Genomic DNA, 13,363 nt, shown 5'->3' on the forward strand with positions numbered 1-13,363 from the left:
CTGCCTGCATTCACAACCGAACCTGACCCACTCGCTTCACCCGAACTTCCATACTGTTGTGTTTTCCCTCCAGCCCCAGCGGATTGGATGGATTCTGAAGGCGGGTCCGCCTCTTTTCTACCTGCTGGTTGGCGAAGCTGACCTCCAAGGGCGGTGTCGCGCCGGGGCCAGTTTGCTTCTGGGATTGGCTAACGCGGTGGTTCCGCCGAGGCGTGGTAGGAAGTGGTAGCCGTCAATCACGAGGGAGACTCCAAACAGTGAGCCTGGAGCTGGAGAACAGCGTTTACCGGCGGAGCGGCCGGTGAGAGGGCTGGTGGGTCTTTGGCTTGGGGCAGGTTTGGAGAGGGAAGAGTGAGAGGCAGCATGAGGGAACAGGGCTTGACCAGCTCCAGTTGACACGGAAAGGTGCTGAAACTGGAGGAGAGCCGGGCAAGAGGCCAGAGGTTGGCCGGGGGCAGTGGTGGTAGGGCTTTGGAGGTGAAGTGTGGAGTGTTGTTCCCGTGACTTTGGGGAGAGTTGGGGCCCGAGGGGCTTTCGAGGAGCTGTTCTCAGGTGACAAGGCCTTTAAAGGACAGAGGTGGGGAGACTGGGTTCAGGTAATAAAGGATGGAATGAAGCCAAGAGTACTGAGGGGGTCTGGTGAAAGGTACTGCCTAAGAAAGGAGTAGCTGGACTAGTTGGGACGAGGGCTGTTTGTGTTGTATAGGAATGTGGGGATCAACAGTTTGGGAGTTTTCATATGAGGTGGTACAGTGAACCCTTTTTAAAAGTGATGCTTTTAGGCTGTGGGCTTTCCTGAGCCTTGTAAGAAATCTTTAGTGCTGTTGTCAGTTCCCCTTTAACTCTTAATGGAGTAGACTCTAAACTCTCCAAGCCACCTCTGTGGTTCAGAAGCTCATTAGATAGTCAAGGACCAGGACTTACTAAGACCGTGGGAAAAGCCCTTATATCATATGAGTTTATATTCCGTATTTGTTTACACGCTGGTTATTGTTATAATAGCTGGAGGTTAAATATTATTTAAATGTGGCTACACTGTTTTACTCATTAGTTCTTACCAGATTTATCTGAAGGGAGAGTGGTATCTTGTGTATTTGTTCTTAGGCTCACATGGGCTATCTGGCCTTTACCTTGGTGGCCGTGCCCTTAGGGTTGACTTTGAACTCCTGGTTTTTCTGTCTCTGCCTCTCAGGCCTGTATGTGCATTGCCACATGTGGCTAGCTTATTGTTATTATTATTATTTTATTTTTTAAGATAAAAAGTAATACTAAGAATCTCTGGTTTACAATACCCTTGAACTTTTGACAATTCCCTTGTCTCTGCCTCCTGGCTACTGGGATCGCTGGTATGTTTTGTCTCAGTGAGCTTTATATTTGTTTTTCTAAGTGATCTTTTGTTATATAGTTTCCATTTACTCTCCTCTTATCTTTCTAGTTTAAATTATAGGTAGAGTCAGCAAAAGAGTAAACTGTTTTGACTATCAGATATTAGGCAGTTCAAGGCCAGCCTCGATTACTGGGTGAGACCCTATCTTAAAGAAAAGAACTTTCCTGGGTGTGGTGGTCCACACCTATAATTTTATCAGTCTGGGACTCGGGTCTCTGGGAGTTCTAGGCCAGCTGGAGCTAAATAGTGAGTTTCTGGGAAAATTCTTAGTTTTTCACAGTTTGGGAAAAATATTTAGTAAATAATCATAAAACTCTTCTTTCCGACAACACTAATGGTGGTTTTTTTTCCCCTTCTCTTCTGGAAACAGGTCTTATGAATGAAACCATGGCTACAGATTCTCCCAGAAGACCCAGTCGTTGTACTGGCGGAGTCGTGGTCCGCCCTCAGGCCGTCACGTAAGTGGGAGAAAACCATGTTCTAGAAAACAATTCCCACTCAGAATATTTGTTTGTGCTGGGTGGTGGTAGCACAGGCCTTTAATCTCAGCATTTGGGAAGCAGAAGCAGGAAGATCTCTGAGCTTGAGGCCTGCCTGGTCTACAGAACAAGTTCCAGTACAGCCAGGACTACATAGAGAGACCCTGTTGGAAAGCAACAGCCCCTTCTCTAAAATTCCCAGAATATCCATTTAGATAGTGCTTGCTTCTATAAACACTTTTTACTTGTTGGCTGTGCAGGTGAAATGAATGTCATTGTGAAGGCCAAATAAAGGAACAAATGAGGGGAAGGCTAAGCTGTTGTATACATGGGGGTGACTATGTGAGGGCTTGGGGTGTATCTCAGTGCTAGAGCACTTGCCTAACTTGTGGGAGACATTGAGTTTGGTTCCTAGCATCACCAAAAAGGTAAAATCTAAAAATTAATTAATCAGTGTTAAAAAGTTCCAGTTCCACAAGTTAGTGGGTCATTTAATTAATTTAGAGGGTCTGGATCAGTATTAGAAATAGAATGAAATAGGAATTTGGGGGCATAAGTCATAGTTTGTGTGTTCTAGCACATTCAAATCCTGGGTTCCATCTCTAGCACCACAGACACACACAGACACATACAAAACAAATGGAAGTTAGATTCCTGATATGTGCAGAGTTGGATATAAACACTCGTACTTATGTGCATGATTATTAAACTGTTGTGAAAAGATCTCTTCTAGTTCTCAGTATAAATGTTACAAAGAGGGCATTTCTATGTCTTATGTATTCTATGGCAGGACAGCTATACTTTGAGTGTGTGTATGTAGAGGGGATATTTTAGTAGTAACAAAGCTTCATAAGAAGGTAACATTTTGGGCATTGTTAAAATACCTCAGTGGGTAAGAGCTTGCCCTAAGCCCTCTTGGACCCATGTGATAGGAGAGGGATCAACTCCTTCAAGTTGTCCTCTGACCTCTATACATGGCCCATTCCCCCCAGATACACACATGCACCAATAAATAAATTGATAAATAAGTAAATAATAGTATAATTTAAAAAATTTAAATGAAGGTTTAGCATTTTGAGTTTATCTTTAGAATTTGGACTCTTGGACTCAATGGTGCTTTTTTGGCAAAGACAATAGAACAAACCTAAGGAATAGGCAAGCTGATTTTTCATTGGGATTTTGAGACAGGTTCACTTGTTATATAGCAGAACTGTTCCTGCCCCCATCTCTCAAAGCCAAGTTATTCTAAGCTGGCCTGGAACACTATATATTGACCAAGCTGGCCTCACAAAGGTTCACCTACCTCTACCCCCCAATTGCTGGGATTAAGAAATGCACTGCTATGCCCAGCCGTTTTAATGCTTTTGAGAAAGGACTTTTCTGTGTGGCCCTGGCTGACCTGACACTGACTCTTGAGCCCAGGTTTCCTTGAGCCAGTAGCAATCCTGGCTTAGTCTCCCAGGTGCTGGGGTTACAGGCGTGTACTATACCATCTGACTTTCTTTTTTCTTTCTGTTGTTTATCTTGTCTTTTCTTTTTCAAGACGGGGTCTCACTATGTAGCTCTGACTGTCCTGGAACTCTGTGTAGACCGTGCTGGCAGTGAGTCACCTGCCTCAGCCTTCTGTATGCTGGGGTTAGAGTGGGCTTTTATTTTTTAACTGTTTTAGTATGTAGTCCCCACTATCTTCAAACTCACAGTCATCATCTGTCTTCTGCATTCATAGTGCTAGGATTACAAATGCAGGCCATATCTTGTGTATTTTAAAATTCTCTTAGCAAGCAAGGGACAGTGGCTCAGACCTGTAATCCTAGTTGTAATCCTAGTACTTGGGAGGCTGTATACTGAGTTTGAGGGCATCTTGGACGGAGAGAGAGGAAAAGAGCGAGAGAGAGAGAGTGAGTGTTAGTTCTAGGCCAGTATGGCTTATGAAGCAAGATGCTGCCTCAAAAAATTGCTTGGAGGGAATAATATTTTAAATTGCTTCCCATTGGAATTTAGTATATTACAAAGGACAGTCTTTGCAGACTAAAGTGTCTATATACTTTATATTTATATAGTTTATATAGTCATGTCACGATGCTTACATTCCTCTTCTGTGTTCACTAGAGTTGAGTTTTTTGTGATATTTGCTGTGACATCAAGTTAAACATGTGATTAGCTGTGAGTTAGGTTACTATTTTTATCTTCTTTTATAGGTGAGGGAAATAAAGCAGAGAGGAATTAACTTGTCATTGGGAATAGCCAGGATGGGAGCCGGGATGGAGCCCAGTTAGTGGGTCTTCAGCAGCTTGTATTCTCAGTTAGTATTCTCTGCAACCCCACCATATAGTGTTTACACCACAGTGAGTACTTTTGTTTACAGAGATGTTTTTAGGGTTAGAAAAAAATAATCGTGGGTATAGCATCCTGTGTTCTTTTGACAAATAATGCTTGAACGTCAACTTCTCACTTGTATGGTTAATAGGTTTTGATGTAAAAGGTAATTATGAGAGATCGGTTACTTCCCTGAAAGGAGCCTATATTCTACCTGGGGAAATAGATAGGGATGCTGGCTGAGCCGTGGTAGAAGGTGGAAGGGAATGTATGTGTAAGGGTGTCCTGAGGAAGCCACACAAAAGCTGGCAATGTGGTTGGAAGGAAGGGGTATTAGAAGAAAAGGAACAGGACGAAGGGCGGTGTGAGATCCTGATTTGGGCAGAGTATGGCGAGTTTTAGGAGACGGAGCTATCCGTGACTGAGGACAAGGAAGGTGATGAAGAAGGAATCTGGCAGAGTTGACTCAGCGATTTCTTGATTTTGTTTTTTTGTTTTTTTTGGACTACTTTTGTAGGTCTTTAAGGCATTTTGTTTTGCTTTCGAAGGGTTTTAAAAACATTTCTATTCTTTTCTGAGGTCGGGCCTCATAGCCCAGGCTGGTTTTCCTGAACTTCTGATCCCCCTGCTCTTCCCTGGGTGCTGCTGACATGTCCGCTTTATACAGTGCTGGGAACGGAACCCAGGACAGTGTGAGCCAGTCAAACACTAACGTGCATGCCTGAAGTTTAAACGTTTTTAGTTTAGTTTTATTCCACATGCACTGGTACTTGGCCTGTGTGTCTGTCTGTATGAGGTGTAGGATCCCTTAGAGCTGGAGTTACAGGCGACTGTGATCTGCCTTGTGGATCCTGGAAGAGCAGCCAGAATTCTTAACCTTTGAGTTATCTCTCCAGCCCCATTTTTTTTTTTTTTAATTTGGTTCTTTGAAACAAGATCTCACTATGTCTCAGAGACTGGCCTGCAAAACTGATGTCAGGCCTCCCTCAGTACTGAGATTTTAGGCATAAGCCATTACTCACATCTTGCAGAAATTTTTAGTATTTTGAAGAAGTCATTTTTCTCTCCTTACTTAACATCCATGTACTATTTCACGTATCTTCTTTTTTTTTTTTTTTCCATTTCTAACCACGTTACGTATCTTTTTTTTTTTCACGTATCTTCTAAGCTGGGTTTTCATTTTGTGATAGGCCATTTTCCTAGCTGTGTAAGGCTCTGTTTGGTTCCATCCCTAGGACTGCAAAAAGGAAAACAAAACATTGCTTAATGTCCTTAACATTATTATTATTTTTTAAAGATATACTTATTTAATGTGTATAGGGTCACTCTCTTCAGACACCCTGAATAGGGCATTGGATCTCAGTACAGATATGGTTGTGAGCTGCCATGTGGTTGCTGGGAATTGAACTCAGAGCATCCAGTGCTCTTAACTGCTGAGTCATCTCTCCAGCCCAATGTTATTTTTATTTATAGCCTTCCTTCCTTCCTTCCTGCCTTGTTGGACATTAACCCTAAGGCCTCGTACATCTTAGGGAAGAGCTGTACCATTGAGCTATTTCCCCATCCCTCTTTTCTTGATTTTTATAATTTAATCTTATGCTTGGCTGTTTTTTTGAGAAAGGGTTTCTCTACATAACCCTGGCTGTCTTAGAGCTCACTATATAGACCAGGCTACCTTGAAGTCACAGAGATCTGCCTGCTTCTGCCTCCCGAGGGCTGGGATTAACAACATGTGTTGCCATCCCTGACTGTTTTAGTTTTTGATACAAAGTTTAGTTGTATAGGCCAGGCTAGCCTGGAACTCATGATCCTCCTGTGTCAGCTTTCTAAGTGCTGGGGTACAGCATGTGCATGCTGCCCGCCCTTTCACACTGCCCTCCTGTTTGGAGATAGTTATACTATCCTGAACTAGCTGGGTTGGCTGCAGGGGCTGATGAGTGAGTTCCAGGGACACTCCTGTCTTACCTCTCCAGTCTAGGATTGCATGCCTGGACCACCTTGCCAACTTTTTTTTTAAATGTAGGTTCTGGGGATTGAACAGGTCCAAGCATGGTAAGCCATCTTCTCCCAATGCTATAAGATGACAGACTTTTGAATACTCATTCTAATGTCTGCAGCTAAAGGAAAGTGCATTCACTTTGCCACACGGAGGAAGTCAGGTACAAGCAAGGTTCATAGCCATTTTAAAGAGAGGTCAGGAAGTTCTGAGTTCCCAGCAGCATTTTACTGTGTCTGACTGGGGCATAATCATCCAGCCCTGCCTTAGTTGGGTCTGCCAGTCCTCCGAAGTTCCCAGTACTCAAGCCTTTAGGAGGAGGTGCTTTAAGTAGAAACCACAGTAGGTAGAATGAGTGTACAGACTCTGGAGTGAGACGATGGGTGGGTGGGGTGATCAGGCGAGAGCTGGCTTGTTTGCTTGTTTTCTCCTGTTGAAGTTATACTTGATTCTGCCTTCCAGCCAATACATAAGATTCTCTCTTCCTCTTCCTTGTCATTTTACTGTGATAGTGAATTTATCAGGCTTTGAAGGTTGTGCATCTCTCTTTATGACAGTTTTTGTCTGTATTTTTCCAGGGAGCAGTCCTACATGGAAAGTGTCGTGACTTTTCTGCAAGATGTTGTGCCCCAGGTAAGCATGTGTGAGCACAGAAATGGTCACTTCTTCACTTTTGGACCAGGAGGCACTGGAATCTTGTTTCCTGAATTTGAGTGTAGAATGAGTAGTTTTGGAAGTCTTGTTTTGGCATGCGGGTCAGTAGGGTTGAGCTGTGCTGAGCAGCTGTAAGATGTGGCTCACTTTCCTGGCAGTGCTAAGAACGAAACCCAGGGCTTTGTAATTGTTTCTTGCACGCTTCACAGTGGGTGTCCTCCACAGCCCTATCCAGCTGTGTTCCATTTCCTAAACATTTTTCCTGTGTAAGGTAAGAAGAGACTCTGGGGCTTGTAATGTAGCTCATGATAGGCCAATGTACCTATGTGCCTCCCTTCTTCAGGGATGCTGAAGAAATGGGAAGGTACTGTATACAGTGTAGTTAGTTCACTTAGTAGAAATTGTGTATCATTTCTTTATGTATATGTTTGTATATAGCACAGATTGTCATTGCTTTCCTTTTCACAGCAGGTGTGCCCCTTTTGCCCTGATTTGTTAGAGGGCCCTTACTGCTTTAGATATGATACCCTTTTAAAGACAGCAAGTATCCTTGCAGGAATCGGAGTATCAGTAGTACGTAGTAACGTCCATGCCTGTCTGTCAGAGATGTGAGAGTCCTGCATCATGTTGTAGGAGGTGTTTGTTGTGGGACACGGATGAGCAAGTGTTGTTCAGGTGGAACTGCTCTCAAAGGAGAGCTTGCTCATTTTCTCTATGTGGGTGACAGTCCTCCCTGACTGCCACAGTGCCTGCACCTAGCTGCTTGGAGAGGACTTTCATGGACCCTTATGTCAGTTTTACAAGATTATTCCAGAAAGGTCCGAAGTCTGAATTTTGGTTGTGTTTGCAAAATGTAGTTTTCAAGTGAGGACTGTCGGTACTGCTTTATTATATTTAGTTAATTTGGATGAAAACAAGCCCCGGCATTGAGGTCTGTGGTGCATGGGAGGGGAATGCTCCCCTTTCCCTTGCTTAGTAAGTCAAATTGCTTGAATCAAGCTGAGATTATTAATAGCAACAAACCAGCACCGTTGCCGTGTAGTGCACACGGAGTGTTTGGTTGGTGAAGGGAGAAGCACTGTAGAAGCATTGCTGGTGGCAATGAGTGAACAGGCAGCTGTTCAGGGTGGCAGTGGAGGGTCTGATGCCTGCATTGGCCAGGCTGAGGGGGCAGTGGGTACGGCGGGGGCAGCGGGCACAGAAGGTGATTTTTAACAAAATTCACTTTTACATTTTGTTTGGTGCTTCTATAGCATTTATCAAACAAACATCAATATTTATCAAATATTATACAGGTGTCTATTTTGTGGCCAAGAATGCTGTGTAATAAGGAGGTAGGTTTATTTTTTTGGTTGGAGGAGAAATGCTGTGATCAGAAACTTTGAGGACTCTTTATTTGTGGTTGGAGTGGAAAAGGAACAGAGAAAATAAGGAGCTAAACCGATGGAGAAAATGACTGAAATTTTAGTCTTTCTGACCATGATGTGTTAGGAAGGAGATGTTGTGAAACTGGCTGTAAAAGTTTGGTTCATAGCATTATGAAAGTAAACTCTGAGACATTGATCTAACAATTACAGTGTCCATCCAGAAATTCTATTGTTTGTGCTCTGTCCATGTTAAAGGTGAAACTTGACCAGATAACATTTACCTGGGCTTTCAGGCCAGGCCCTGAGCTGAGTTGAAGAGAGTCTCAGTTTGCTCCTCAGACCTTCATGCTTTCCTATAAAGTTAATTTTTTTCTCTTTTAAAAGATTTATTTATTTAATGTATATGAACACAGTGTAGCTGTCTTCAGACACTTTGGAAGAGGGCATCAGATCCCATCACAGACAGTTGTGAGCCACCTTATGGTTGCTGGGAATTGAACCCAGGACCTCTGGAAGATCAATCAGTGCTCTTAACTGCTGAGCTGTCTCTCCAGCCCTAAAGCTAAGTTTTCTTTCATGTCGAGCTACTCAGCCTTTGGTATAAAGGAGCCAGCATGGTTGTTGCTTCAGTAAACCTTTGTTCATCAACACAAGTCTCTATGTAATCAATACCCAGCTAAGATACATGGCCAGGTATAAGAACTATAGTAAAAGTATAAAGTGCTCTGTTATACCATTGTAACGTAGAAGAAAATTAGTTTATCTGAGCCTGGAGGCTGGGTGTGGGTCACACACCTTTAGTTTTTGTACTTGGGGAGAGTTCAAGGTTAACCTGGGCTGCATAGTGAGAAAAACAAGAAGACACATGGGAGGTCTGATGAATCAGACGCTGTTTGAATTGAGGAGTAAGGGAGAATGCAATACAGCCTCTGTGAATTTGGGTAGGAAATAGAGATGGTAGCGTTGTTTCCAGCTGAGAGTGTCTTAGTGACTTAAGAGCACAGTGCTGATACGGGCTGTCTTTCCATCTCAGGTGGATGTGTTACTGGCTCTGTACAAGTTATTGCACCCTTCTTCCAACTCACTGCCCGTTTGTACAACAGCTCATTGTACACACTGTGGGCTCGTGTGAGGTTTAAAGGGAGCTATGTACATAGAGGAGACAATAAAGTGAAACAAATATTAAGTCGTTTCTCTTGGATGGAGCCTCAGGAGACTGAGGAGCCAAAGTCAAAGCTGTAGGTTTATGGTTTTTATGTAAGTGGCTGCAGCACTCACATGAATCCAATCAGGAGAGCCCTCCTCTCTCTCCCACTTTCTGCCCTCTCCCCACTTCTGCTCCATTTCTCCCCCTTTCCTTCTCCCTCCTCCTCCCCTTTTCTTCCTCTTCTCTTTCTGACATAGAGTCTTTGTATTCCAGGCTGGCTTCAGTTTTTTAGCTCTTTCCTACTTAGCCTCCCAGAGGCTTGGTTACAGGATCTGACCATCACATTTCTTTTACATGTATTTATTGTGTGTTTATGTTTGGGCCTTCAGGGAGATCAGAGGGCATGCAGGGAGGTCAGAGAACAACTTTCAGGAGGTTCTTTTATCTCCTTCCAAGGATCCAGGTGAACAATCTTACTGTCCCTTGAACACGATAACTTCTTTTTTGTGACATTTTAAAATTTATTTGAGAAAGGGTCTCACACTCTGTAGATCAGGCTGGCCTCAAATTCAGAGATCCACTTGCCTCCACCTTCAGAGTACTGGGAGTAAAGTCAGAGTCTAGAAAGTACTGTGCATCTGCAGATGTCCTTGTACAGAGGGCGAGTGTGTCACTAGATACTGGCTTTGTTGTTACCACTCACAGAGTTGTGTTGAACTGATAGCCCTTTGATCTACTCATTTTAGTTAGGAATACTTATTTTAAATGTAATACAGAGTTGTGCTAACCCTTTACTTCTATCTTAATAAAATTTTTCATATTTTCAGTGTAAAATTGTAGTCAGCCAAATGTCAGTGAGCAATAGCCTTGAATCAGACTGTCAGTGTCTGCTGCAGGTTTGTTTATTCACTGACCAATGTCCCTGGCCTCTTTTTACTTTGAGATAGTTGTTCACGAATGTAGTGAACCTACTTTGTAGCCTTAAACTTAGGGTCTATTAGCTTCAACCTTATAAGCATCTGGGTTTACAGGCCTGCACCACCAGGCCTGGATGTCGCTGTGTGTCCCAAAGTGGCCCTGAACTCTCAATCTTTCTCAAAGCTTCCAGAGTCCTAGAACAACTGCCGTGGACCACTACACCCTTGCTTAGTTCTAGTGTCTCAGTGCTAGGAATTAATTACACTAGGCCTTACGCATAGAAGTCAATCTCTTTCTGAGTCACCACCCCTCCCCTTAGCTAAAACCTGGTGTCCTAGTTGCTGTGCTGTGGTAGAACACTGACCAAAAGCAACGTGGGGAGGAAGGGGGTTTTTTGACTTACAGGTTGAAGTCTGTCATTGAGAGAAGCTAAGGCAAGAAACTAGAGGCAGAAGCTGTGGAGGAAGGCTGCTCACTGGGTTGTTTCCAGGTTTCCATTTAGCTACCTTTCTTATGCAGTCCAGTCCCACCTGCTCACAGTGGGCTGGACCCTCTTCCATCAATTAGCAATCAAAAAAATTCTTCACAGACATGCTCACAGGGCAGTCTCATAGGGCAGTTGCTCAGCTGAGGTTCCCTCTTCTTAGGTGTGCCTGGATCTCATCACTGGGAGACTGAAGCAAGAGGCTTTCATATATGATCCAGCCTGCTCTCCAAACCAAATAAATTATGGGGAGATAGCTTATTTGATTAGTGCTTGACGTGCAAGCACGAGAACCTGAGTTGGTCCCAGGACACATGTTAAAAGGACAGGCATAATGGCAGGCATGGTGGCAAGCACTTTAGTCCCAGCACCAGGAAGTGAAGACTGAGGATATCAAGGGTTTGATGGCCTGGCCTTCCCTAATTGGTGAGCTCCAGGTTAGTGAGAGGCACCATCTTTAAAAACAAGGTGGCTCCTGAGGAAGACAAACACACACAGCCACATGAACGTACAATTCATTTTCTTGTACTGGGAATCCAACTTAGGGTCTTGTTCATCTCTGGCAAGTTTTCTACGGAGTTACTTACTAACCCACTCCTCCTTGGAGTCTTAGGTTACCTGGGTTGGAACCTTCACTCTCAGTCTCATTTGAAGTTTTGGATTTCGTAGCTTAGACCACTGCTCCTCTATATGGTCTTAAACTTTTGTGTGTGTGCAGTGTTTTGAGACAGAGTGTGCAGCCCAGAATGATCTTGAACTTATTTGATCTTTCTGCCTCTTCACTTCCAACCATGGTTTTATGTAGCACCAGGAATGGAGCCCAGGGCTTCATGGAAGATAGATAAGCACCAACTGAGCAGCTACTTGTCCAGCACTCCTGAAAGTTTTAAATGACAATGTGTTTTATGTGGAGGGATGAGGTTTTTTTTTTTTTGTTTGTACACTGATGGGTACTGACCCTACTCTATCCAAGAATGCTTATCTTCCTGATTCTTGAAGGCTTGCAAGAATTAACTGATAAGTTGGGCGTGGAAACCAGATAACTGACTGAAAAAGCCACATTCTTGAGAAGTGTAGGTATTGGGTAGAGTTTGGTCTCTCTGTAATGTAAGCCTTATTGATGAGTAGAGATGGTGATGGATGGCTTATTGTGAGCATTGATTTAGGTGTCTGTGATTATGTGGAGGTTAAAAACTTGTCTTTGACTGATAGTTTTCCCCAACAGAAATTTTTTTGGGAGTAATGACATTCCAGAATGCGCTGGTCACCAGCAGGGAGGCACAGAGAGGGGTATAATTGGTTGAGTTGATGTCATCTTTTGTTTTGAACTTCAGTGGTATTAGAGCCATACTGTATTCTAATGGAAAAATTTGTATTTAATCTGTAGGCTTACAGTGGGACGCCCCTAACAGAAGAAAAGGAGAAGATCGTCTGGGTCAGATTTGAGAATGCAGATCTGAATGGTATGCCTAATGATTCTGGGATGTGTGCTTTAAACACTCTTTTGGGGATAACCTGATTTTAGATAGGGAACCCCAAGTTCAGTCAGTCTATTTTGCTTATACTAAATAAATTCATCTTTGGTTGGGAACAGTAGCACATGCTTGCAATCTCAGGGCTCAGAAGGCTGAGGCAGAGGATCCCTAGTTGGAGGTGAGTCTGGGGCACCTAACAGAACCTGTCTGGAAACCTAACATGCTATAGTGTCTAACATTCAATAGTGTCTAACATGCTACAGTGTCTCACATACTATAGTTATAACATGTTATAGTGTCTAACATGCTACAGTGTCTCACATGCTACAGTGTCTCACATGCTACAGTGTTTCACATGCTATAGTTATAACATGTTATAGTGTCTAACATGCTACAGTGTCTCACATACTATAGTTATAACATGTTATAGTGTCTAACATGCTACAGTGTCTCACATGCTACAGTGTCTCACATGCTATAGTTATAACATGTTATAGTGTCTAACATGCTACAGTGTCTCACATACTATAGTTATAACATGTTATAGTGTCTCACATGCTACAGTGTCTCACATGCTACAGTGTCTCACATGCTATAGTTATAACATGTTATAGTGTCTAATCATTGTTGTCTTTGGTCATTAGTCTGGAGAGCATTTTCATCTTGGGAATAAACTAGATTCCTTAAAGTGTGTTCTGGATCCTCACACACACTTTTTCTAACCACCATCCTATTTTCTTCTTTAAGGAAAGTTATTTTACGTGGATGGGTGTTTTGCCTACATGTATGTCCGTGCACCATAGCCTAGAAGAGGGAGTATGATCCTCTCTGACTGACAGATGTTGTCAGCCATCAAGTGGATGCTGGGAATAAGAAAGAGCAGCCAGTCCTATTAGACCCTGACACATGTCTTCAGCCCTTCTACTTTATGACTGACTGATGTAGGCATCTTATAGAAATGGTTTTCTGTTCACCTTTCATCCAGTAGAACATAGGTCAGAATTTTCTTGTTTCTTTTTAAAGGCCGACTAATAAATAGCCCATGATGTGCATGCCACCATCCATTTATTTTATTGTAAACTGGGATAACCTTAGACTCCTGCCCCAAAACAAACAAGTCTGCTTCCCAAGCCTCCTCAG

General features: G+C 43.1%; 1 protein-coding gene across 7 annotated transcripts in view; it reads left to right on the forward strand.

Annotated features, from left to right (window-relative positions):
* The first annotated feature begins 231 nt into the window (after window positions 1–231).
* The window catches only part of BCAS3 (BCAS3 microtubule associated cell migration factor), a 435,283-nt gene continuing 422,151 nt past the window's right edge, over window positions 232–13,363 (forward strand). For 6 of the 7 annotated variants that reach the window (XM_080924182.1, XM_080924186.1, XM_080924185.1 and 3 more), the window contains exons 1-4: window positions 232–301; window positions 1,758–1,845; window positions 6,757–6,811; window positions 12,136–12,211. In XM_080924182.1, coding sequence (XP_080780308.1) covers window positions 1,763–1,845; window positions 6,757–6,811; window positions 12,136–12,211 — 214 coding nt within the window. In that variant the 5' untranslated portion in view covers window positions 232–301; window positions 1,758–1,762. Of the gene's footprint in view, window positions 314–1,757; window positions 1,846–6,756; window positions 6,812–12,135; window positions 12,212–13,363 lie in introns of all 7 variants that reach the window. The other variant, XM_080924183.1, reaches the window with a different exon arrangement.

Source organism: Micromys minutus (genome assembly GCF_963924665.1).
Source record: "Micromys minutus genome assembly, chromosome: 10".
In the NCBI taxonomy this organism is placed as follows: Eukaryota; Metazoa; Chordata; class Mammalia; order Rodentia; family Muridae; genus Micromys; species Micromys minutus.